The sequence below is a fragment of the Anguilla anguilla genome, chromosome 1, assembly GCF_013347855.1.
Source record: "Anguilla anguilla isolate fAngAng1 chromosome 1, fAngAng1.pri, whole genome shotgun sequence".
Classification (NCBI taxonomy): domain Eukaryota; kingdom Metazoa; phylum Chordata; class Actinopteri; order Anguilliformes; family Anguillidae; genus Anguilla; species Anguilla anguilla.
This window is the reverse complement of record NC_049201.1, coordinates 70,578,406-70,605,239: the sequence shown is the minus strand read 5'-3', so window position 1 is coordinate 70,605,239 and position 26,834 is coordinate 70,578,406. Positions and strand designations below refer to the sequence as shown.

The 26,834-nt window shown below is 49.0% G+C and overlaps 2 protein-coding genes across 8 annotated transcripts in view; both read right to left on the bottom strand.

Annotated features, from left to right (window-relative positions):
* Positions 1–187: 187 nt before the first annotated feature.
* Positions 188–22,705, bottom strand: LOC118220712 (dual specificity protein kinase CLK2-like). 4 transcript variants are annotated; one of them, XM_035404840.1, is made up of 13 exons: positions 22,569–22,705; positions 19,602–19,777; positions 18,789–19,086; positions 15,645–15,735; positions 14,363–14,429; positions 12,327–12,443; positions 8,862–9,028; positions 8,504–8,598; positions 7,726–7,855; positions 7,515–7,597; positions 3,620–3,699; positions 3,237–3,327; positions 188–1,482 (listed from the first exon to the last, which is right to left on the bottom strand). In XM_035404840.1, exons 2-13 carry the CDS (start codon positions 19,775–19,777, stop codon positions 1,282–1,284), a joined length of 1,596 nt encoding a protein of 531 aa, XP_035260731.1. In that variant the 5' UTR covers positions 22,569–22,705; the 3' UTR covers positions 188–1,281. The 4 variants fall into 4 exon arrangements, with proteins under 4 accessions (XP_035260731.1, XP_035260740.1, XP_035260749.1 ...); XM_035404849.1 differs by lacking the exons at positions 18,789–19,086; positions 19,602–19,777; positions 22,569–22,705 and adding an exon at positions 18,128–18,765 and having other exon boundaries at positions 15,645–17,947; XM_035404858.1 differs by lacking the exons at positions 18,789–19,086; positions 19,602–19,777; positions 22,569–22,705 and adding an exon at positions 17,984–18,068 and having other exon boundaries at positions 15,645–17,947.
* A 1,214-nt stretch (positions 22,706–23,919) lies between these two features.
* LOC118220781 overlaps positions 23,920–26,834 on the bottom strand; it is a 39,054-nt gene continuing 36,139 nt past the window's right edge. For 3 of the 4 annotated variants that reach the window (XM_035405011.1, XM_035404994.1, XM_035405020.1), the window contains 5 exons: positions 26,485–26,773; positions 25,772–25,983; positions 25,102–25,203; positions 24,742–24,788; positions 23,920–24,636 (listed from right to left, as the gene is read on the bottom strand). In XM_035405011.1, coding sequence (XP_035260902.1) covers positions 24,487–24,636; positions 24,742–24,788; positions 25,102–25,203; positions 25,772–25,983; positions 26,485–26,773 — 800 coding nt within the window. In that variant the 3' untranslated portion in view covers positions 23,920–24,486. The remainder of the gene's footprint in view (positions 24,637–24,741; positions 24,789–25,101; positions 25,204–25,771; positions 25,984–26,484; positions 26,774–26,834) is intronic. The other variant, XM_035405001.1, reaches the window with a different exon arrangement.

The following is a 26,834-nucleotide window of genomic DNA, read 5'->3' as shown; positions in this document are numbered from 1 at the left end:
ATGCCGGCGACAAAGTAACCGCGCCAGCAGGGTCCCAGTTCACACTCCTGCGCTGTGACTACGGCCTTCAGCACCTACGATTACAGACACCCCTCCAGTACACTCACTGTGGCAGGTCTTTCAGGGGAACTGACAGTGCACACTGGCCAGAGCACCAACCACTCGCAGTCACAGAAGACAAGACGGGCCAGAATAGTAGCTTGTGTTTATTATAGAATTGTACATATATACAGTCTATACAAAAGTTCATTTCATACAAAAAAAACAGACGCTCCGCTGTGGCTTCCCAATAAATACTGTAAACGTGTAGGCTGCGTGTCTGTGACAGAGAATATCTGCAGCAGGTAAGATTGTGCTTCAATTAATGTCAGACAGGCAGTATTCTTTGCAATCACGTACATTCTACACAAGGAAAGTGTATAGTACGCACGTGAGTGTGTGTGCGTGCGCGTGTGTGTGTGTGTGAACGAACTGACACTTCCCGCCAACAGAGCTATGAAAAACCATGTAAAAGTTACCAATGCCGCGTCTAACCACTCCGCAACAAGGAGCACCAGTCACGGTTTTGATGAACACCCTGGTGCCGTGTCAGAGAGGAGCAGGCGGTCAGTCAGTCAGGCCCACGGGCCGCCGGCGCGGGAGCGAGCGTGCCAGTGATGCGTGGAGCCGCACCGCCACTCAGTCAGGCCAGATGGCAGGCGTGCTGAGCAACCGTCGCCTGGCGACGTCACCAGACCTGCCCTCTCCAATCAGGGATCAGCCAACGGCTTACGTATGCGTCACAAAAAGTCTAAAAGTCGCAGCCAGTCACCTGCGTGCCTACGGAGACCCCTCTTCTTCTCCCAGTCCCTCTCGTCCAATCAGCAGTGAGAGTTCAGTTTGAGCCCTTCCCCCACCCTTTACCAGGCAGACGATGGAAGCAGACAGATTTTAGGTGGTCTTCTCAAAACACTCCCTCTGACGCTTTCACCCCTTCCAACACCCACGAAGGTCAAGTCTGTTTAACGTGGATTGGCTGGTGTCGCTGTCACGTCACTGCTCTCCAGTAGTCTCCCTCCAATGAGCCCAAAGTCTGATATGGTGGCCACACCCCCCGTGCCTGCGCCCCGCCTCTTCCTGTCTGCACGTGCTGTGCGGATAGGCAGGAGGGAGGCTGGGAGAGAGAGCGAGGCCAGTCAGGGGGGAGGTGAGAACAGGCAGGAGAACAGAGCAGCGGGGCGCTCTTCAGCCGAATCCTTGGGTCGGGGGGAGACCTCCCTGGCGCTCCCCCGTTTCCCCCGGTCACCGGCTGATGTCCCGGTTGCCCTCCCAGCTCTTGCTGCCCCCGGGGTCGCCCCCGCCGCCCCCCTCGCGCAGGGGGCAGAAGAAGGGGTGGCGCTGGGCGGCGGCGGGAGTGACGCGTTTGGAGGGCTCGTACTCCAGCATGCTCTCGATCAGGTCAAAGAGCTGGTGGTGCTCCTCAGCCTCAGACAGCAGGTACCGCTGGGGGGGGGGACAGGGGGGGACAGGGGAGGGGGAACGGGGAGGAGAGGGGACGAGGGGCAGAGGGGAACAGGAGGAAAGGGGACGGGGGGCAGGGGGGCCAGAGGGGGGCAAGGTTAGCACCTGCTGGAAGCTGCGATGCAACAAGGACCACACTGTTCATTAAACACAACTATCATCTCCTCTTCATCTGCCATCTGTTCTCTCTGCATGCCCACTGACAACCCTGACACTGCTCCCTCCCCCATCCTCTCTCCTCTCTCCCTCCCCAAACCTCACTCCCTCCCCCCATCCTCACCCTCAGCAGCCTGCAGTTCTCACTCCCTCCCCCCATCCTCACACCTCTCTCCCCCATCCTCTCTCCTCCCTCCTCCATCCTCACTCCTCCCTCCCTCCCACATCCTCTCTCCTCTCTCTCCCCACATCCTCTCTCTCCCCACATACTCTCTCCTCCCTCCCTCCCCATCATCACTCCTCCCTCCCTCCCCCATCCTCACTCCTCTCTCCCTCCCCCATCATCACTCCTCCCTCCCTCCCCCATCCTCACTCCTCTCTCCCTCCCCCATCATCACTCCTCCCTCCCTCCCCCATCCTCACTCCTCTCTCCCTCCCCCATCCTCACTCCTCCCTCCCCCCATCCTCTCTCCTCTCTCTCCCCACATCCTCTCTCCTCCCTCCCTCCATACTCACCCTCAGCGGTTTGCACTCCTCCCTCCCTCCCCCCATCCTCACCCTCAGCGGTTTGCACTCCTCCCTCCCTCCCTCCCTCCATCCTCACCCTCAGCGGTTTGCACTCCTCCCTCCCCCCCCCCATCCTCACCCTCAGCGGTTTGCACTCCTCCCTCCCTCCCCCCATCCTCACCCTCAGCGGTTTGCACTCCTCCCTCCCTCCCCCCATCCTCAGCCTCAGCGGTTTGCACTCCTCCCTCCCCCCCCCCCATCCTCACCCTCAGCGGTTTGCACTCCTCCCTCCCTCCCCCCCATCCTCACCCTCAGCGGTTTGCACTCCTCCCTCCCTCCCCCCATCCTCACCCTCAGCGGTTTGCACTCCTCCCTCCCTCCCTCCATCCTCACCCTCAGCGGTTTGCACTCCTCCCTCCCTCCCCCCATCCTCACCCTCAGCGGTTTGCACTCCTCCCTCCCTCCCCCCATCCTCACCCTCAGCGGTTTGCACTCCTCCCTCCCTCCCCCCATCCTCACCCTCAGCGGTTTGCACTCCTCCCTCCCTCCCTCCCTCCATCCTCACCCTCAGCGGTTTGCACTCCTCCCTCCCTCCCCCCATCCTCACCCTCAGCGGTTTGCACTCCTCCCTCCCTCCCTCCATCCTCACCCTCAGCGGTTTGCACTCCTCCCTCCCTCCCCCCATCCTCACCCTCAGCGGTTTGCACTCCTCCCTCCCTCCCCCCATCCTCACCCTCAGCGGTTTGCACTCCTCCCTCCCTCCCCCCATCCTCACCCTCAGCGGTTTGCACTCCTCCCTCCCTCCCCCCATCCTCACCCTCAGCGGTTTGCACTCCTCCCTCCCTCCCCCCATCCTCACCCTCAGCGGTTTGCACTCCTCCCTCCCTCCCTCCCTCCATCCTCACCCTCAGCGGTTTGCACTCCTCCCTCCCTCCCCCCATCCTCACCCTCAGCGGTTTGCACTCCTCCCTCCCTCCCGCCATCCTCACCCTCAGCGGTTTGCACTCCTCCCTCCCTCCCCCCATCCTCACCCTCAGCGGTTTGCACTCCTCCCTCCCTCCCCCCATCCTCACCCTCAGCGGTTTGCAGTTGTCTCTGACGTATCGCCCGGCGGAGGAGCTCTGGTCCCAGTCCAGACGCCCGCGGTAGAAATACTTCTGCTTCCTGAGGAGAGAGGGCAGCTCTCAATGCGCCGCTAATCCCGCTAAGGACACAGAGAAGGGCCCGGACAGAGACGGGGCGTTCGCTAACAGCACATACGTGCGGTGCCCGTGTGTATGCGCGAGAGCATGTGTGTGTGTGTGGCACGGGTGTGAGTAAGCCTGTGTGTGTGTGTGTGGCACGGGTGTGAGTAAGCATGTGTGTGTGCACGCGTGTGTATGTATGTGTATGTGTGAACACGCATGCATGTGTGAGTGACAGTGCGTGCGAGAGAGAGAGAGAGAGAGATTCTAACCTCGTCTTCCGGATCATTCTGGAGGGGATGGGTCCCTGTATTCTCTCCATCATGGCCAGGTGCTCTTTGTTGTCATGCGTCTGAAAGGAGGGAAGGGGAGCAATGACCAACAGACACACACACCTCCCAACTCTCAGTCAGTCTCCACATACACACCTCCCAACTCTCAGTCAGTCTCCACATACACATCTCCCAACTCTCAGTCACAGTCTCCACACACACACCTCCCAACTCTCAGTCACAGTCTCCACACACACACCTCCCAACTCTCAGTCACAGTCTCCACACACACACCTCCCAACTCTCAGTCAGTCTCCACACACACACCTCCCAACTCTCAGTCAGTCTCCACATACACACCTCCCAACTCTCAGTCACAGTCTCCACATACACACCTCCCAACTCTCAGTCAGTCTCCACATACACACCTCCCAACTCTCAGTCTCCACACACACACCTCCCAACTCTCAGTCACAGTCTCCACATACACACCTCCCAACTCTCAGTGACAATCTCCACACACACACCTCCCAACTCTCAGTCAGTCTCCACATACACACCTCCCAACTCTCAGTCAGTCTCCACATACACACCTCCCAACTCTCAGTCAGTCTCCACACACACACCTCCCAACTCTCAGTCACAGTCTCCACATACACACCTCCCAACTCTCAGTCAGTCTCCACATACACACCTCCCAACTCTCAGTCAGTCTCCACATACACACCTCCCAACTCTCAGTCTCCACACACACACCTCCCAACTCTCAGTCACAGTCTCCACACACACACCTCCCAACTCTCAGTCAGTCTCCACACACACACCTCCCAACTCTCAGTCAGTCTCCACATACACACCTCCCAACTCTCAGTCACAGTCTCCACATACACACCTCCCAACTCTCAGTCAGTCTCCACATACACACCTCCCAACTCTCAGTCAGTCTCCACATACACACCTCCCAACTCTCAGTCTCCACACACACACCTCCCAACTCTCAGTCACAGTCTCCACACACACACCTCCCAACTCTCAGTCAGTCTCCACACACACACCTCCCAACACTCAGTCAGTCTCCACATACACACCTCCCAACTCTCAGTCACAGTCTCCACATACACACCTCCCAACTCTCAGTCAGTCTCCACACACACACCTCCCAACTCTCAGTCTCCACACACACACCTCCCAACTCTCAGTCAGTCTCCACATACACACACCTCCCAACTCTCAGTCACAGTCTCCACACACACACCTCCCAACTCTCAGTCAGTCTCCACATACACACACCTCCCAACTCTCAGTCAGTCTCCACACACACACACCTCCCAACTCTCAGTCAGTCTCCACATACACACACCTCCCAACTCTCAGTCAGTCTCCACACACACACACCTCCCAACTCTCAGTCAGTCTCCACACACACACACCTCCCAACTCTCAGTCAATCTCCACACACACACCTCCCAACTCTCAGTCAATCTCCACACACACACCTCCCAACTCTGTCACAGTCTCCACATGCTCACCTCTCAACTCTCAGTCACAGTCTCCACACACACACCTCCCAACTCTCAGTCACAGTCTCCACACACACACACCTCCCAACTCTCAGTCAATCTCCACACACACACCTCCCAACTCTCAGTCAATCTCCACACACACACCTCCCAACTCTGTCACAGTCTCCACATGCTCACCTCTCAACTCTCAGTCACAGTCTCCACACACACACCTCCCAACTCTCAGTCAGTCTCCACACACACACACCTCCCAACTCTCAGTCAATCTCCACACACACACCTCCCAACTCTCAGTCAGTCTCCACACACACACCTCCCAACTCTCAGTCACAGTCTCCAAATACACACCTCCAAACTCTCAGTCAGTCTCCACATACACACCTCCCAACTATCAGTCACAGTCTCCACACACACACCTCCCAACTCTCAGTCACAGTCTCCACATACACACACCTCCCAACTCTCAGTCTCCACATACACACACCTCCCAACTCTCAGTCACAGTCTCCACATACACACACCTCCCAACTCTCAGTCTCCACACACACACCTCCCAACTCTCAGTCAGTCTCCACACACACACCTCCCAACTCTCAGTCAGTCTCCACACACACACCTCCCAACTCTGTCTCCACACACACACCTCCCAACTCTCAGTCACAGTCTCCACATACACACCTCCCAACTCTCAGTCACAGTCTCCACATACACACACCTCCCAACTCTCAGTCTCCACATACACACACCTCCCAACTCTCAGTGACAGTCTCCACATACACACCTCCCAACTCTCAGTCAGTCTCCACATACACACACCTCCCAACTCTCAGTCAGTCTCCACACACACACACCTCCCAACTCTCAGTCAATCTCCACACACACACCTCCCAACTCTCAGTCAGTCTCCACATACACACACCTCCCAACTCTCAGTCAATCTCCACACACACACCTCCCAACTCTCAGTCAGTCTCCACATACACACACCTCCCAACTCTCAGTCAGTCTCCACACACACACACCTCCCAACTCTCAGTCAATCTCCACACACACCTCCCAACTCTGTCACAGTCTCCACATACACACCTCCCAACTCTCAGTCAGTCTCCACATACACACCTCCCAACTCTCAGTCAGTCTCCACACACACACCTCCCAACTCTCAGTCAGTCTCCACACACACACACACCTCCCAACTCTCAGTCAGTCTCCACATACACACCTCCCAACTCTGTCACACAGTCAGTTTCCACACACACCTCCCAACTCTCAGTCAGTCTCCACACACTCACTCTCTCTCCCCCTTTCTCCCTCTCACACTCTCTCCCCCTACCTCTCTCCCTCCCTCTCCCCCTGCCTGTCTCTCTCCCTCCCTCCCTCCCTCTCTCTCTCCCTCCCTCCCTCTCTCCCCCTACCTCTCTCCCTCCCTCTCCCTCTGTCGCTCTATCCCCCTGCCTGTCTCTCCCACTCTCCCCTCTCTCCCCTCTCTCCCTCCCTCCCTGGCGCAGGCTCAAGGCTGGCTGAAGGACGGTGGAGTAACGGTTAGGAGCTGTGAGACCAGAGCGGGCGGCGCTGACGCACAGCTCAAGGGCACGGGCACGGGCACGGGCACCCCCCCCCCCCGCGCCCCCCGCGCCCCCCACTTCATCAGCGCCAGCGACAGTTTGAGTGCCTCATCTCTCACAGCCTGTCACCCCGCCCCCCCCCCCCACACTTTAGGCCTGACGCAAATCATCTGCGCTGATTAAAGACCTGCACCGCTGGCCTGAGCAACAGCACCCGAGGGCTGTGGAAAAGTGCAAGGGGAGGAGGAGGGGGGCAGGCCAGGGCAATGCAGTGAGAAGGGGGTAGGAGGAGGAAGGCAGGTCCAGTGCTCTGTGGTGGGGGGCAGGAGGAAGGAGGCAGGGTCAGTGTGAGCCCAGGACTCGTTGGCTCTATAACAGTGACAGGTCAGAAGGAGCGTGAGGCTCTTTTGGTCCAGGAGTCCCTGCCAGCGCCCGGCCTGCTGTGAGCTTGTCCTTGTGGAAGACGGGCGGAGCCTGCAGCTGTGTCCCCCTGCTGCAGCCTTGGGCTCAGATCCCACACCAACCACTTAAGCAGCACACACACAGGCTCAGTCACAAAGATATGCAGTCTCTGTCACATACATCTGCACAGTCTGTCACAAACACGAGCACAGTCTCTATTCATAAATGTGTGAATAGTCTCAGTCAGTCAGTCAGTCACACACTCACAAACACACACACAGCTCACTCATCGTTCTCGCAATGCCACACAGACACACTCACACGCACCCAGACAAGGGCGCCGATCCCCGGGGCAGCTATAACCTGCGGTCTGCACCCACAGCGAGCAGGAAGGCGAGGCTGTACCTGAAACAGGGTGAAGCCCAGGTAGTACTCAAACAGGATGCAGCCGATGCTCCACACGTCACACGGCTGGCTCCAGCCCAGCTCTGCGGCGCACAGACAGACAAACGCGGGCCGCGTCAAACCACAAAGCAGCACAGGAGCCCAGGAGACGCTGCCGTCCTGAACGCAGGTCAGAGCGCGCGGTAACCATGAGGGGGGGTAAGGCACGTACCCAATATGACCTCGGGGGCGCGGTAGTGGCGCGTGGACACGATGGTGCTGTGGTGCTCGTGGTCGAAAGTGGCGCTGCCGAAATCCACCAGCCGCACCAGCGTGCTCGTAATCGTCCTCTCCTCCCGCTTCTGAGGGGAGACGACAGCGAGAGAGCGTCAGAGACCACACGAGCACAATAACTGTCAATGCTAAAGACCACACGAGCACAGGGCCACAGTAACTGTCAATGCTAAAACCCACACGAGCACAGGGCCACAGTAACTGTCAATGCTAAAACCCACACGAGCACAGGGCCACAGTAACTGTCAATGCTAAAAAATACACAAGGATGAGAGCACAATAACTCTCCACAGCATAAACCTCATGATAGGGGCACAATGACAGACTATGAACCACACTAAGATTGGGCACAGTAACTGTCAATAGCATTCATCACACTCCTGGCAGGAACAGAGAGACGGCACGGTCAGAGAGCGACGAGAACGCAGCGACGCAGCCGGGACAGCCGGAGCGTTCAGCAGCTCAGCAGGGCAGGGGCTCGGCAAAGATGGCAACGCCGCGGACTAGAGACGCACCCCAGTCACGCAGAAAGAGCGTGACGGATGCTACCGACCGACAGGCGTTATGACCTTATGAGCCAGGGGCGCAGGGAGGTGCTAATCTCAGCCGCAGCATTACTGCGACGAGACAGACCCCTCTCCCCACCTGCGGTGGCATTAGGCCAGGAAGCGAAACCGAGAGCGTTTCCATCAGCCCCTCACACCCGGCCCCCTCACCTTCTCCACATTGTAGGTCATGGTGAAGTCGGAGTTGACAAACAGGATGTTCTCTGGCTTCAAGTCGGTGTGCGTCAGCTTGTTGTCATGGAGAACTGCAGGTGCAATGAAAACATCACAATCCGACCACACGCGCAGACAGACAGACACACGCTTATCTGGAGAGATGTGCTTGTGTGTGTGTATGTCTGTGTATTTCTGCATGCAGTTGCGTGAGCACATGTGTATGTGTTTGTGCGTGTGAGCATGTGTGTGAGCGTGAGAGTGCGTGCGTGCGTGTGTGTATGTGTGCGTGTCTGTGCGTTTGTGCTTATGTGCACATGCGAGTGCATGTGCAGGCAGGCGTGTGCGTACTCACACTTGACCGCCTGGCAGATCTGGTAGGCCATGTGGCGGACCTGGCCGACGGAGTAGGGCTGGTAGTTGTTCTCCTTGAGGAAGTCGAAGGTGCTGAGCGCCAGCAGCTCGAAGGAGATGCACATGTGTCCGTGGTAGTCGAACCAGTCGTACATCTTCACACACAGACTGGGGAGGGAGAAGAGAAGGGGGCGGAGTCAAACACTGAGCCCGTGCCACTGATAACAGTTTTTTGTCATTTTTTGTTTAGAGACTTATAATCACCAGTCATTTGTTATATAACATATTTCTTACATCTAGTACAATTTTCTCATCTCATTCTTACGCCTAGTTGGCAGCGATGCAGATCTGATAACAGAGGTGACTGCTGGCGTCGATGGGGACTAATATCACTGGCTGTCAGCTAAAGCTCTGGCACTTCTGTGATGCGCCTCCTGAGGAGCAAGTCCATGTTTCCCCAAACTAGGCGCCACGAGGCGCTGCAGGAGAGCTGGCGCTGGACGCAGGGGCAGGCGGGTCTGTCGCTCAGAGCAGCTGGCAGGCCGTGGGCACGTGGGGCGCGGCTGGCGGGAGCTCGTGCAGCTGTAAGCAGAGGAGCCTGGGCCAGCACGAGGCCACACGGCCCCTGCCAGTGCGAAGAACGCTTAGCCCAGCAACAGCGCACGACAGTTCCTGATTGGCTAATGGCACAGGCCAAGTCTGAAGCTGTAAAATCTACGCTACGGCGCACAGCTTGAATTCCTGGCAAGTGCATCAACCGGTCTGAGTCACCATTATCATCGAACTGTTCAAATAATAATACGAAAATAAAAATAACTGCTCCTCTCTGGAGCTGGTTTTTCTTGCCCGGGTCTCGATGCTCAGCTGGCTGGGATTGTAGGTGAAATGCATTTCCCTACAAGGAGCTGCGCGTGGGGAATAAAATCCCCAAAATCTCATAAACCCACAATGCAGACAGAAAATGTGTGTTTTCAAAACCACAGCATCTCAGAATATGAATTACTGCCGTACTGGTTCAGACCACGTGAAAAAACGAACAGCTGTTCCAAAAGACAAATACCTTTATTTTCCAAACCAGCTGGAAACACTGCTGGCATTCAGCCTCCTAAAGCAAATTTCTGCCTCTGTAGTGCCATCGCGCCCTACCACCTCCTACCAAAGCTATGAATACATCACCCGTGTCATCCCTCCTCACTTCTTAACTTACCGTATTAATATTCTAAGACCGTTCTGCTACGGGAGCCAACAGGCTGAGCAGCCCAACCGAGGCTCGTGACAGTCACGCAGACACACAGCGAACTGCGTGCGTGCGCCACTTCAAAGGTGTTCTCGCCCCTCCGGAACGAGACCAGATGCGGGCTGTGGCGCTGCTTTGAAGCCGAGGCTGCGCGACCGGGCCGTCTTTTCATCCTGTTTTCTCAAGTCCAAATTGAATTTGCCCATTGTGCGGTGCACTCCGGCTCCCGCGTGTGTGTGACCTGAGTGTAATGCGGCCCCGTCCACCCCTTGTACATCCCTGCCTGGCGCACAGCTAATCTCTGAAAGGATATCTATGAAGTGCGAGTAGAGGAAAAAAAAAAAGTATAACTCTTATCTTAGGAGTGTCTGACGTGTTCATGTAACAGGGCTGTAAATAAGGGCATGGGCCTCTTTTCACACCAACCTCCCGCATAAGCCACCTACTGGACTATCCCACGGCCTCATTTATATGACCATGTCAATTCCTAATGGAAACGGACAGCCTGGCGAAACGCCACCTCTCGACTGAACGCTGCACATTAACGGAACATCCATGCATGTGTTCCCGGTGCAAGCTAGGACTGCTGGACTCCTGCCAAATGCGATTGGTTTTTTAGTACCGTCAACAAGGAATAATGAAGTTTCCCGATTCAGAATCTTCATCTGGCAGGGTGCCTGTAGAGCACTGTCCACATGCTCACTGCGAGCCGCGACGGCGGGGGTTCGAGTCCGACCGCGCGACCTTTGTCGCACGTCTCTCCCTCTCTCTCTCTCTCTCCGTTCTTCCTCTCCCTACACTGTCCTGTCCAATAAAGCTGAAAATCCCCCCCCCACAAAAAAAGAAAAGAATCTTCATGTGGCTGATTTCAGTCTGCTGCCATGGTGTAGTTACAGCATGTGAGAAATCAGCCACATGAAGACTCTGTGGCTCACTCGACCTCATTATGAAATACTGTCACTTGATTATCTGATCTTACGTGTATCCACCTTCCCTCGGGTCCCACTGAGTTCAATCACGCAGTTTAATGTACCTCCAAGAAAATAAGGCAGGTGAGGTGGTTTCTCAGCAAAATGAATCAAAAAATGCCATATCAGCCTATGAAAACTGGATCTGATCGGTTCATAGGATTTTAAAAAAGGCGCTCATAACTCTGCCACAGTACTGTGAGGCTCACGGTTCCGTCGTCATTTTAACCCGAGGGCGAAATTCACGTTCGCAGGGCGGTGCGCTTTTCAGGAACACCATCACCGCCGCGCCCCATAAGGACAAAAGGGCAGGAGGCCAGCTGGCAGGCAGAGAGTCCATTTAGCCTCATGTTTGAAATGATATCCTCCTACTTATTTGGGAAGCGCCATTGCTTAATCACGAGGGGGGGGGGGGGCAGATTTAATGCAACAGCCCAAAAAACCAGGAGCACAGACCAGCAAACGAAAGCGCCGCGGTTCTGCATTCAGCAGTGCGTGGGTGAAAGGGCACGCGACAGACGACGCAAACGCAGGACGGCACGGCTGCTTGTCACCACCGCTCACTCTGTAGGTCGGTAATGGCGTACCGAGTCACGACAGGACAAAGTTACGCTTCCAAGTTTAGTGTGCCCAACCCCCCTTTTCGTAAACTTAACACGGAGGGGTTCTTGATCCTGGAGGGCCACAGGGTCTGCTGGTTTTCATTTTCACCTTAAAATCAGCAACTAACTCTGACCCGAGAGACCAGGAGAAACAAGTTAATTGAGTAAAGAACGGCTATAATTATAAATTTAGTGCTGAGGAACAGCGAAAACCAGCAGACCCTGAGGTCTGTATCTCCTGTACTGAGACATGCTGCACCTGAGAAAAGCAACAGGCATCCATGCCACAGGATTATAATATACAGTAACAGCACACCCTGGTGGTTGACTTTAATAATCATACAATAGTCAAAAGAACTGTGCAAACAGATAAAAAGGGCTGTCTCGTAAAAAAACGAATGACTACAAATACCTTTGGTTGGGTACATGCAGTGCACAGTCTATATTTAGACTATGTGCTTATTCAGTTATTCAATTCAGCAAAGTTTTCCCCCCCACCAAAATTATGAGTCAATTCAACTGAGTTTCTGACTTCAAACAAATTCCATATTCCAGAACCTTCTCAGCCTCGAGTGTTACATAGGCTGATGTACATACAGATGATGTAGATGCAGATGATATGGGCTCATGTAGATACAGATGATGATGGCGGAACTCACTGTTTGTTCTCTGGGTCTTTCTCATTGATCCTCTCCAGAACATTGATCTCCAGTCGTGCTGCTTCCTTGTATTTCTCCACATTCTTAATGATCTTGAGGGCCACACGGGATCCACCCCTGAGGTACACACACACACACACACGTGCACACACACGCACGCACGCACACACCCACACACCACACACAACACCACTTTACTCTCCGAACACCACGGCTGTATGAGGTAAATCTTTCCATGGCAGGCAAAGAGCTCTGAGATCTCGTAAAATCTTTTATTTTTTAGCCACCATCAGTTCCGAAATGTAACACATACAAAAGTATACGCATAATGAATGCAGTCTGAAACTTATAGGCTAACGATACAAACGACGTGTACCTGTTCACATCTCATTTGACCCATCTCCCCTTAGATGTAAATTTGGATTTAAATATACAAACACAGACCTGCCAACCTTAGGAAAATATTTTGAGTACCACAACAGTCAGTGTAACGCTTAGTTCACATGCTTTCGCACCACTTCACTTTGCACGCACACACAAGCCTTTCTTCTTAATTCTAGTTTTGACTGTTGAAGTGATCAGGCAAAATTGTATAATTTGACCTGATTCTAAAATATTGCTTGCACTGCACTGGGCTATATTATGATATACTTTCAAGTCAAAAGTTTGAGTACACCTGCTTAAAACAATTTTTTCATGATTAATATTTCATTATATGATGTGTGTGCTTATACAAACTGATAACCACAAGTGAATTGCATTCACTTATTTAATAAAAATGGAAATTATTTATTTTGTATATTGTAACATGTTTTCATTTTCAAGTATTTACAGAAACTTGTAATGTAAAAAAAGCTTATGTTGTGATGTAAAACACTATCAATTATGAATAAAACCAAGTTTCTGTTCATGATTTCCATTTTTATTTTACAATTAAATAATTAAATCAGCTTATATAGGCACACATCATATAGGCCTAATGAAAAAAATAGTATTCAATTGAAAAATTATCTAGGAATGTAGGCTTTTGTATCTAGAGGTTTAGCCAAATTATTACCTGAAGCTCCTTGGTGGCTAATGTCAAAATCATAATTGCACAATGTGCAAAATGCATGGTGCGGAAGTTTTGAGGGGCGGAGGCACGGCCATTGCTCCTGATATTTTGCGAGGAACTTCTGGGAGGCATGGACTCGCTTCTTTTTAGTAGGTCTGCTGCTCTCTCTCTCCTAGTTAGTATCCTCGTCATCTGACGTCATGACTATTTTCTAACTGCAAGGCTGGTCGGGTGACTGGCTGCAATAATAGGAATTATTTGCTACGTTAGCAGTCTATAGTCAAACACCTTTGCAATGGTCACTTTGCTCCAAAAGAGCGTGCGCGATTCAAAGTTTGAACAGCGAGTCTACGTAGCGTTTGAGTTACTGCAGCTAAATTACTCCATCAGTTATTCACACGTCTCGTAACGAGACTAAATCGCTTGCGAGCTACTACTACGGCTAACTATAACCACAAATTTATCTCATTAGGATATACCCCTTGAAATGCATCATCTCGTAAAGTTACCGAACATGTTTTACCGATTTATGTGTTAATATTACGGTCACATTTTTGTGCTTGATTATTACTCCCCACTTTACCTCAGCAACGCAGCGTAACGCCTCGGTGGATAATAAAGTACCGCTGCGTATCAGTGGATGTTGAGTGGGTCGGGGAGGGGTTACAGAACCACAAGCACAAGGTCGTAGCATCTGGTTCAATCCGAGGGATGTAGTTTAAATACCGAATAAATGTACGGTATTGTTTTGTATTAATTGGTTGTTTTCCGTAATTAAATTACAATAATATATATATATTTTTTGTTTGCGTAGTTTCAGCTGGCATTTCGTACCTGCGTATTTTTACCAAGAATTGCGTGGTCGGTACACAAAATGCATGCAGGTTGGCAGGTCTGCAAATGTGGGTTTTCACAAGGCTGCGGTTGACTGTTCAAATGCACCCTCTACAACGGAAGCTCGTTCAGAAGCGAAGTGTCATACCTGCGGTGGTCCACGCACTGCGCTACCCTCCCAAAGGTGCCTTCCCCCAACGTGTTCACAACCTCATCTGCGCGAGTGGGGCCGTGAGAAAGAGACAGAGAGAGAGACAGACACAGAGAGACAGAGACAGAGACAGACACAGAGAACTGGTTAAGAAGTGCGGAACAGCGGTGACACACTGCAAGAGGAACAGGCAGTAAGAACAGCCATTTTCACACTCAGAGGAGGCTGGGCCTCCCTTCCCCTGGTAGGAAAATACTCCCTCTCACTGTTAGGGCCTGATACTGGCGAATGCCACCCACCCAACCCGTACACTTTTTCCTAAACGGGCGCTACACACATTATCCCCTGCAGTGGCTGGGTGCACTATATGGGACTTTGGGGGAAAGGGTGGGAGCGATAGATGTTAACACACATCTGAAGTATAAATTTTTTTAAAAAATAGGCCTTTTCCTATCGTAGATTTTTTCCATCCTTCACCACAGACACCACTGCTTGAGTTAAAAAAAAAACTTTAAAAAAAAAGCCGACAATCGTTTCTTTTGAAGTGAGTAAACTGATGAGAGCAGAGGGACAGAGGGAGAAGAGGAGGGGCTGGCTTTCAACTGAAAGGATTCTCATTTCTCCCTTGGGGAAAAAAGCAGATTTTCAGGTGTTCAAGGCTGACTGAAGGAAGGAAAAAGTACTACACAACCAAAAAGAGAAGAAGAAAAAACAGGCAGCCTTTTTCTCTTCCCAATCTGTTCTGTGACCGTGCTCTTAAATAGACTTGTGAGAACATAAGACTGCTGGACTGGGAGAGGGAGGTCTGGCCTGTATCAGATGACTGGCATGTTTCATTAGAAGTAGGTTAATTGAAGCTGGTTTTAGAGGTCTGGGTAGGGGGGGGGAGCTCAGTGATTAATGAAAGACGAGGAATGGAAAATTAATCACATTGTGAAACTGATTTGAAAATAAATTATATTTTAAAAGAACCCGTTGCCTTTTGCTTTCAATTTTAAAAGACATTGAAAGAAACCAAAAAAAAAAAAACCCCAGAACACTTCAAATCTAATACTTATATACACGGCTGGAGCATATATGCTGAAGAAAAAAAACTAAATCTATCCTGACAAATAAATTCCATCTAGAATGCACCTTTGTGTGTACTACACAAAGTGATCCGTCACTTCAGCTGAAGAGAAGCAGGCAGAACTGCATTATGGGTAATCCCTTTCCTCTTAATGCTCTATGGATGTGCTGATATGGAGAAGGGTTACGATAAAGTAGTGGCAGTGAGTACATCTCTCTTGCAGGACGTCCCCACTCCGATACACCAGGTGCCCCTCTTCGTCGTCCCTCACACTCAACGCCCGCGTCCGGCTGTTGGTCCGCTGCGGCCCGCCAGGGTTCGAGGACGACACAGCCGGGGAGGGGGGGGGGGGCGCGGGGAGAGGGCCAGCCATTGCCACGGCGACAGCGGGAGGAGGCGGTGTAGTTGTAGGTAGAATGGGCGGTCATAGGGCGAGTCATTTGACACCACACCGCGTGAGGGATACACAACGATAAGGATATAGTGCAAGGGAACAAGTCAAAGATCACATTCCTCCCACTGCTTTCCGTCTGTCTCCCACCTTTCTCTCTCTCTACCGTTTTATCTGCTGCTCCTACCAAACAAAAACGAAAGTCTACAGAGACATCCATGAATGCATAAAATTATTAAATGAGATTAGAGCAATAAAAATGCAACATTTTCTTTTTTTCATAACCGCTACAGAAAAAACAATGAGTCAGAAAATGCAGAATGGATGCACAAACATTTCAGAAATAATTAGATAGAAAAGGGGGGGGGGGATTATTTGAAAGCAAAAGTGATATTCAAACATAATTCAAACAGTTGGAAGTACTTTGAGAACAAAATCAGCAGCATTTGCACCCCATCCCTCACTCCATTGTTCTGGAGCCAACAGAGTTGTGTGTGATAAAACACAAACACACACACACGCACACAGACAGTGCCCAACAGGGCACAGGTCTGTAGCTGGAGTGAGCCTGATTCACAATGACATTAGCACACACACACACACGATCACACAGTTGCACAAATATCCACATTACAGCCCTACCCTGCTATTCCTCGCACTGTAGCTGAGTTCTGCTCGATTTAGCCAGAGCTACACCACAGTCACCATAAGAGCTCTTACCCTAATTGAAATGCACACTAAGGCTAAGGGCTAAAAGGGAAATGCAGAGGAGCTCTCTCCAGCCTATTTATATCCACAAGGCTCTGTTATTAATATCGGTGCCTGAGGAGCTGAGAGGCAGGAGGCTCGGACTGGACCGGAGCGGAGAGCGTACACAGAGAGCATGCGGAGGCAGAGCGGGGGGGTTAGTTAGGCTGCATGCAGAGCCGAGGAGACGGGGAGGCGACAGGAAGGCCAGCGGGAGGGTTCACTCTTAGCAGAGCTAGAGCAGGAACACACAGCGGCGGAGCGGGGGGGAAAGGGGAGGGAGGGGGGGGGAGGAGACCGGTACTCACAGACAGGCACAGGCAGACACAGCCGACGCAGGTCTTATACACCGAATACAGCTCGGTTTTGCCCATCGCTCTTGCGCACGGGGAGGGACAGGAAAGGGGGGGGGGGGGGGGGGGGGGGAAGAGAGAGGGAGAGAAAAGCACAGAAAGCAGGAAGATACAAACGCTAACAGAGGAGAAAGTGAGATAGCGGGGAGGGGGAGGTTAAGAGAGGGGGAGAGAAGAAAAGGAGACAGCGGAAAGAGCAGGAAAGTGGTGATTAGGAGGTAGACAGAGAGAGCAAGAGAAAGAACGGGGAAAGGACAGAGAGGGTGGAGAGCAGGGAGAGGGAGGGAGCGATATGAGGAGGGCGAAGGGAAAGAGGGTGAGAGCTGAGACACATGCTAATAATAAACCCCGGTCATGACTCCCCGGGGAAAAAGCGGCAAGGAGAATCAAAACTTTGAGAACGGAGCCGGAGGATCCAGTTTCTGCCTCCAGAAGCCATGGCACATAACCCCAGATACCATCGTCTCTGAAGGTGATTATACTTTCCAACGCGCACTACAGGGGGTTAAATATGAATAGTCGAGATAACCACCCAAGTAAATCTACCAGCTGCTCGGCAGCCACTTGCTGCAAAATACTTGGAGGGAATGAGCAAAACAACGATCATTAACCGTAGTCACCACTATCTCCAACCACACCAGGGGACTCATTTTCATAAATATAAATATGAATTAAGCTCCTTGTGTTCGTTTTAAAATTGCACCTCGAAGAGTGACTGCCCACACCAGAAGCAAAGTTCTCTTTCAAAGATGTATCACACGTAAATGTGTTCATAATCAATTATAAAAAATGAGGGGTGCGTGAACTTGCTCGATCTGACTGGCCGTGAAAGACGGTGGACAGGCCCTAAGGGCACAAGTAGCATTAATTAGGCAGCGGTGCTGACCCCAGTTTGGTCATGTGACCGCGCAATACTTAACCACAGCTGATAACAGGCTGAGCTCACAGAAGATGGGCTGAGAAGGGCCACAGTAGAGAAACGCTTGGCGGACTGGCTAAAACTGATCATCAGCTACGACAATCTGGCTAAAGCAAACTCAGTCATCAGCTACGACAACCTGGCTAAAGCAAACTCAGTCATCAGCTACGACAATCTGGCTAAAGCAAACTCAGTCATCAGCTACGACAACCTGGCTAAAGCAAACTCAGTCATCAGCTACGACAATCTGGCTAAAGCAAACTCAGTCATCAGCTACGACAACCTGGCTAAAGCAAACTCAGTCATCAGCTATGACAATCTGGCTAAAGCAAACTCAGTCATCAGCCATGACAATCTGGCTAAAGCAAACTCAGTCATCAGCCATGACAATCTGGCTAAAGCAAACTCAGTCGTCAGCTATGACAATCTGGCTAAAATTGGCTCCGTGATCAGCTATGGCAACCTGGCTAAAGCGGACTCAGTGATCACACTGCTCAGTGTTTGCTCACAAGTGCAACTTAACATCCATGCCACAAATACTAATTATATGCACACAGAACACAAGTATAATGCTCACACAGTTTGGGTAGCTTAGTGTCAAGGCTAGCGTGTGAAAATGTGAGTCGACAGATTAGACTCACAGTTCTAGACTGAACTGTAAGAATACTGAGTAAAATAGTTTGCTCCTCATTCAGAAACATTTGCTTATTCTCAACAGCAATGAAAAAAAAAAAAACAGATTTCCAATACCAAAAAAAAAACAAGAACACTGAGACATGAGGAAAAGTTTACTACTTACCGAGCCCAGGGGCTGTGGACAAAATGGTGTTATGGGGAAGACTTAAGGGAAGAAAACATGGGAAAGGACGAGCGACAAAGGCAGAAAGAAAGGAGAGCGAGGGAGCAGGAAAGAGAGAGAGAGACGCGGGTCAGGCAGAACTCACCGAAGTGGACGGGCTATAGGACCTGGTTCTACGCCTCCTTCGTTTGTGCTTACGCCTGCTGTCCGTCCGGCCGTACGACTCCTCCCGCTCCCGCTCCCGCCCTCTGTCGCGCCGGTAGTCGTAGGGACGGGCGGCCGCGTCTCCGCGCGTGTAGTAGCCCTCGGGCGCGGCGCGCTCCCTCTCCCGCTCGCGGTCCCTCTCTCTCGCCCGCTCGCGCTCGCGGCTGTAGTCCAGACGCCTGTAGCCCTCGCAGTACCGCCGGTCGTAGGGCCTGCGATCTGCGGAGCGGTTGTCATAGCTGCGGCGGGGAGAAAAGCAGCGAAATTCAAGCGGGAGGGGGAGAGACATAGCAAGCAATCTCAACAGGGTGGCTAATAAACTTTAAAAAACAGAAGCACTCACACCACTCTATAAGTATATTCCATCTGCTCGTTGAATATAAGAAATTTGTTTCACAAATACCATACTAAATTATCGATTCTACACCTAAACTGTAAATGACTGAATGCCCAAAAAGAAACATCATGGACTCACTCACTAAGAACATATGCAGTTCAGTTATCCAATTAATTTTAATCGCAACCACGACTGGGACTGAATCCTTGTTTTCTATCGACCGGCATGTTTGAGCGAGATCCGTGCGTTGGGAGGCCCACAGGCTGCTAACTCCAGCTCAGAGGCACGTATACGAGATCAAGAGCTTTAAAACCCACAGGCTCAGCATGCTTGCACAGTGCAGCAGCTGAATGATCGCATTAGGACTACAGAGGCGAAGTGTACTGGGTTCCTCTATTTTTTTTTTAGGACGCTGACCTCCTGGAGCGCAGGTAGCTGTCCTCACGCCGGTCGCCGCCCCCTCTCCTCTCCCGCTCACCGCTGGAGGACAGGGAAGGGGATCTCTGCCGCCGGTCCCTGCGTCCGCGGTACCGGTCCTGGTAGCTGCCCCGGCTGGCCCGCTCCGGAGACGGATACCTTCTGGTGTGAGGCATCTGGGACAGGGGAGAGGAGGACAAGCGGAGAGGTGAGGTCAAGTGAGGAGCCAGAGCAGGGTACCAGCAGGTTTCAACAAGCTAAATTTAAGACTTCCTAAACCCTTTTTAATTCCATTTAGAATGCACTTTCATACAAATTTCAAGGCCATACCAGCAGCAAGTATCAACAGATATGAAGGTAAATAACAATTGGGTCCAAATATTATTTGAAAATTACATGAATCCATTGACTTTCTTTTTTATTACAAGGTTCATTAGTGAAATAGAGATGAAGTAAATCACCACAAAACTCTTTGATATAGGCCCTACACGAACACAAGAGGAAGCATAGATAACCATCAGCACGACTAACAGAACAAGGCAGTGTGTGTGTGTGTCACAAAGGGACACCTCAAACCTGAAGGTATTGAAAAGAGGCAGGGCAGAGAGGAGCTGGACAACCCAAAAGCATAAAACTGCAATTAGTTAGGTAGAGGGCATATGGGAGATGGAAGGCAAGGAAGAAGCAAAATAAACACACCATAACTTTAAATAAGGTGCAATAAAGTGGCAGAGAGGAGGAGAAATTAGGATGGGGGCGAATGGGAAAGAGAGAAAATGTTGGAGAGGAAAAAGTAAAAGACAAGGGCAGCTATGTATTATGCACTCTGAGCCATTTTCCAAATTCAAACCGTCAAAATCAGGTCACAATAAACTCAAACCAGGAACATTCCGTTCTGAAAAATTATAAAGCAATGAGATGCAAAATAGGGTTCAGAGCCCGGAAACCTGCAGCAAACTGCCAGCCCAAAATGACACCTCGTTTTGAGCGAGTGTGTGTGCGCATAAATGAGCGTGTGTCTGAGGAGATGGAGAGTGAGGTGGGGGAGGGGAGGGAGCGTGACCCAGCAAACACCCTCACCACAGAAATGGGACCCAGGCGAGGAAGAGACGCAGACGCGTGGGGGAAGGGCGCTTTCTAAACTGAAGCGGTTTGTACCTCACACCTGTCTGCACGCCCTCACAAACCCTCTCTCTCTCTCTCAGCTGCTGCTCTCAGTTTTAGCACAAGCAAACAACTGCCAAAATATCACCAAGAACTGCAAAACAGGGCGGTGCGTCTCGATAATATATGACCACTCGCTAATATTATTTTTTAAAACACATGCTTGGTCAAAATTTTAAGCACAAAGCCTTCTGCAGAAACGACGGAATTCATATCAATTCCCAAAACAACTACTAACAAGACTAAGCAAGCTCAAGATCCAATATCTGCCATAATGCAACAGTAGGTACTGTTATAAAAAATAAAAATTTTAAAATGCACTAACGAGTGAAAACCAGAAAACTACATGCAACGCTCAGGACCAGTATCCAGTCCTCTAACCATTGTTCAGCACCACCAGGAGTAATATAAATAGTTGGTTCACTTTCTGGAGCTTTTTTTAAATTGTATTATTTAAATGTTAAAATGGAAATTAGTTCAAAGAAACCCAGCAAGTGAACCATTCCTTTAGGTATCCACATGCAACGAGCAGGTAAAACTCACCACGTTTCAAACAACATATATCAAGTAAATATAGCTACCTTGAAAAAAAAAAAGTTTTAACTCCGTAGTATTATAAATGTTTAAATGCAAATTGCTTGATAAAGAAAGTCTTATTCTTGAGGCGTCGCCTCTGAAATGCCATGTTAGATGGCTCGCCCAGCCCAAAACATAAAATGAAAGAACAGCCATGTGATAACATTGTGGAGGGGTTCATTGGCTAGCTTTTTATCTAGTGTTATTAATACAAAAACAGTGCCAGCATGTGTAGCTACATTGTGTTAGCTAGCTAGCTAGCTAGCTAGCAAGCAAGCCAGCCAACAACAAAGTGGGCGTTGACAGCTTACTAGCATTAAACTCAGTTTAGTTGCCCATTGATCAACCCCGAATCTGCAACAACACATCAAAGTTTCCTGAGCTAACTAACTAGCTACCACCAGGATCCTGCATCGAAGTTACAACCTTAGCGCTAGCTAGCACTGCAAACTATCGTTGTAGCTAGCTAGCAGTCAATTTGGTGGCGCGTTAACTGATTTTCTAACTGACCATCGTAAATGAGCAATTTTGGCAAATGTAAGCCAACTAGCTATATAGTCTAAAGACTAACCACGGCTACATATGTTTAGGTCTTCCTACGTAGACGAACGTTAGCAACTTTGAAATGTGCACCCGCACTAGGACGACTAACTTTAGCATGTTTCGTGCGTGGCTACGGATTATGCGGACGTGTAGCAAGTAACGTTAAATTAGTAGAGGGGCATACATCAACGTTAGTACTTCGATGATTTACTTAAGTTCAGGACAGACACATCTGAGCGAATGTTATTTATCTAGTTAGCCAACTAGACTAGGTGGCTAAGTTAGCTATCTGATCATATTTTGGAAAATATGGCTTTATATATTTCGACCACATACTGTATAATTTCGATAAATGAAAGACGCAGTGCTGCAATGCCAAACACCTTTGTGTATCCAAGCGATTTCACTCCATATTCATCGACTGGACTCCGCCATTTTAAGCCAACATTGCCCTGCGTATAACCAAAACGACCGCCATCTTACTCGCTAGCTGTTGGCTAACGGTAGCTTTCTATAGCTGTCCGATAAAATGGAAAAGAATGTGTGCAGAGTGCTGGAAGACAGGGGAGTACTGTAACGTTACTGAAGTAGGTTACACCGTTTTAATGACACGGTTCAGCGAACAAGCGTGTCTGATATCGTTATCTGCAGACAGATAGGGTGCTATGTATGCATTTATTTTACCGTTTTAGCAGCGAGGCCCGTCCACTTATCCCACAGGAAATCCGTGCTGTCGTCTCTCTTCGGTCTATCGGAGTTCGAATCCGTTTCCCCAGTTCCTCCTCCTCTTTCGCGCGTTCACACTCACGTCTCTCTCCTTAGCTGACGGGCGCGCTCGTGAAACCGATGGAGCGTGTTGAACGCAGGCAGGGCCCCTAAAATGCTTTTTTTTGGAGCGATGCCCCTCTAGATTTGGACGAAATTAGGCTCAATAGAGTAAATTCAGAGTAAAATTCTAAATTAAAAATAAGTAATTTTCTCAAATGATTTTTGGGATATTTTTAATTGAAAATTTCATTTGAACCATTTTTTAAAATTGAAAAAATAATTGATATATTTGAAAATACCCCAAAACTATTATTAAATAAGGCATTAAGCATATTCGATTGACGTTTTTAAGATTCTAAGATTTTAATTAGCAAAACATAATTTTTGATAAATTATTTCCTGTGTGAACTTTAAAGAAGAAATTGTAACCTATGCATTGAGAAACAGCATGCTTTTATATCTGTGTGTTTTTACCAGATTTATCAACACCCCAACACTCTTTTTCCCACCAGAAACTTATTTATTGAGATTGAGCCACACTTACAAATAGTTTGAGGTCGATTTCCTCCTCTGCTCGTTCTCAATAATGACACAAATGATCCGGTTCACTTCCTGAGCCACATCTTTCACTGCATATTTTATTTCCTCCTCTTTCTAACAAGATGGATATCATTCCCATTTACGCTGCACATCCAGGCAGTGGCCACAGCAGCGCAAACTTGAGAAGTTCACCATGTGATTTTCAGAAGGCTTCCCAACTCAGCATGTGCTCTTGGAAATAAAGGTACAATGGAGGGACATTTCTGAACAAATTTCCCACATGTACCCTGAAACTACAAATGTTATATTTGGGTACTAATAAGTAGCTTTTACAAGCAAAAAAGGTACAAATTAATTATCTATTGCTGGTTAGGGGTACGATTTCTATGTAAAATTTGGGTACCACTCCAGTCACAAGTGTACTTTCGGTAATTTTGTACCCTTTTTCTAAGAGTGTGACAAAGTAAATAATCCAGCTACTGACTAAATGACAGTTGGGTAACTTCAAAAAAGGATTGACTTCACTTGAAGAATGAGTTTTGTGAGCAAATAGGTTATTCAACAGGGCAAGACAATACTGGTGCTTCAATACGAACAAGCTATCTCCACTTTAGAATACCTGGGCTGAAACAAATAATTTTGTACATATAGTATGTGCATAACCCTTTAATACCTGGTAGTAACACAGGTCTCAGAATCTACTTTATAATTACAGCAGATCTTTTAATTTCCAGACAGCAGAAACACGATGCACAGTTAGCGTCACAGGAATTTATTTTGGGGTGAGAAAAAAAACATGAAAATTTTAAATGACTAATTCATTGCATAAAACATGAGCTAAGTAAAAAAAGTAATTGACCAAACAGTTCACTTTAGATAAATTCAGCACATTTCGCGCATTTCTCATTGATCAGCAGGATAATAAGGCAACATTGCGACAAGTAGCATATTCATTGTATCATTTTGGTATGCTGCAGAAAAAAAGATCTTCAAGTGATAGATCATAGGTCAAAATAATTCTTTAGGAAGCACTGCTCTTATAGACACATGCATTTCTGTTAATGCATCCCCAAAATTAGGAGGTCTGGAAAAAATCACAAACACTGCAAGTTTACACTGAGAGACAAACACAAGATATTCAAAACCTAAATGACTGGACAGATCTGCCTGTCTTTGTTTGCCTTTCTGTCCTTTTTTCCCTGGGGAGTTCCTGTAGTATCAGTGAGACTTTCTGTATTTCTTCTTCTGAAGGCATGTGAATGTCTCTTTCCATCTTTAACCCATGCTGTAATCTTCAAACATGTTTGTGTCCCACTTCGCTGTACACCAGTCCGTCTTCATGACTGTTTTCCTGTCTGCTCTTCTGTCTTTGTCTTCTCTCTGTCTTGGGTTGATTCTTTAAATCCAGATGAGCATAGTTGATGTCTGATAAGACAACATCTCTCTGCAAAGACATGCATAAATATGACTTGTTAGTTCAGTTGAATTAAATACTTCATTCTGTTATTGAATGATGCTGTTAATGTGAGGGAACATGCAAAATGCTTACGCAAGAGTCCAATGTTGTTGACATTTCGGTCGCTGGCGGTTCTGAACCTGAAACACAGGAGAGTAACACTCCTGTAATTTCAGTCATTTATTTCAGTCATTCCATTTCCCCTTTGTTTGGCCCTTCTCTCCTTTTCAGTCCCTTACTAAGATTTCAGTTTATCTCCCTTAATCCGTTTTTTTTTGTTTGTTTTATTGCTGTCCCCTCTTAATCCCCTCTTTATTTCTGTTGGTCTCTCTGCACTTTATGTTCCACACCTCTCAGCTTCCCCTCATGTCTGCTCCAGTCTCTGTGTGGTGTTTACTGGCATGTCATTCACACATTTTCTCCTTCAGTGTTAGGGGAGCATGAACAGCATACCTTTGTGCTGGTGGCGGAGACAGTCACAGATGAGCAGGGTGAGAAGACACACACAGAGCACACAAAGGGCTATTTCACCATATCGGAGTCCATTGCACCATTCTGAAAATCACATAGAACCATATTGGACTATAATAGTGACTATACACAAACTTTCTATTAAATGTACAATTACATATTGTGCATATTCATTGTTGAATCTAGTTATCCAGTACAGCAGGCTACAGTCGGCCATTGCCATGGAATCTTCATGAACTCATGCAGTCTGCTTTGAGTGCAAAAACATCAGTAGACAGAAGATGGTGCTGTTGTATTATATGGCACAGTGCTATATGTTCTCATTCTGCACACAAGCATGTGCATATTTATCATCAACATAGGATATATACACACAGTCTGTTGATGTACTTACTTGCATATAATGAATGCCCACAATAGAATATCATTTAAATTTATAGAATGGGATGGATAGATAGATAGATAGTTAGATAAAATGTGATATGGTAAATGGACTGCATTTATATAGCGCTTTTATCCAAAGCGCTTTACAATCGATGCCTCTCATTCGCCAGAGCAGTTAGGGGTTAGATGTCTTGCTCAAGTACACTTCGACACGCCCAAGTCGGGGTTTGAACCGGCAACCCTCCGACTGCCAGACAATCGGTCTTACCTCCTGAGCTATGTCGCCCCTGGCAACCAGGGTCAGTATGGGTTTGCTGACGGAATGAAAAATTTAGGCTCTGAAAAGAGACATCCACCCCAACCTGGACCTCACACCACAATTCTTCATCCATTTCCACCATCTTATCCAAATCCATCCCCTCATCCTCCCTGCCAGACTTCACTTTTAGTCCAATTCGCAACCGGCTCTCTATCCTGTACCTGTCAATAATAAAGCAAGAATTTAGACAGAAGCATAGACTACTTGTACAAAAAGTTACTTTCCTTATAATCTCAAGCCACTGGTTGGAATAAGCAAGCCTCAAACCCTGTTTCATTAGTCCAATTAAAGAAACGAAATTATTGCACATAACAACGCAACTACTTTTTTTCAGAGATATTGAGGAGATTATGGTTTGACAGGCCTTATTCAATCATTTTAATTACTCATCATTGATAAAATAAGGTGAGAAAAATGAAAATTAGTGACATTACGATTATCAGTATTATATATGCATGTTCTATTACAATTGAGACCCAATGTGCCCTGCACTGAGGACTCCTGGTTTCAGTTAGGTAATGATATGAGACTTACGATAGCTATGTTTATGCTAGAGGTCCTGGCCTTCACCAACTTCACCAACAGAAGCCCTCAAATGCATATTTTTATGCAAAATAAGAACAGGCCATTTGAATGCAAGAATTTCCCTGAACCCCACTTACCCTCTCTCGTTGTCTGTCAAAGACCAGGTCTGGCCAGTTTTTTTCCATGATTCGCGGGTCGACCGCCAGTAGATATTTACCCAGGGGGCACTGAGTCTGGTCACTACACAGCGCAACTCAGTGTGCCGTACATCCAGAAGGGCACTCGCATTAGTCTCATTCCTCCATTCAAATATAAACTCTTGACTACTGTTTGGTGTTTGAGCTTCACTCCAATCCAGCTCTGGGCTTGCACCCTCACCCGTCCATTCATTCAGCAAATGCACTTCACTGCTGTCTGTCCAGACATCTGCTCAAAAACAATACAACAGATTAGGGCAAATAAACGTTAAATAATACTCCATCTTTCT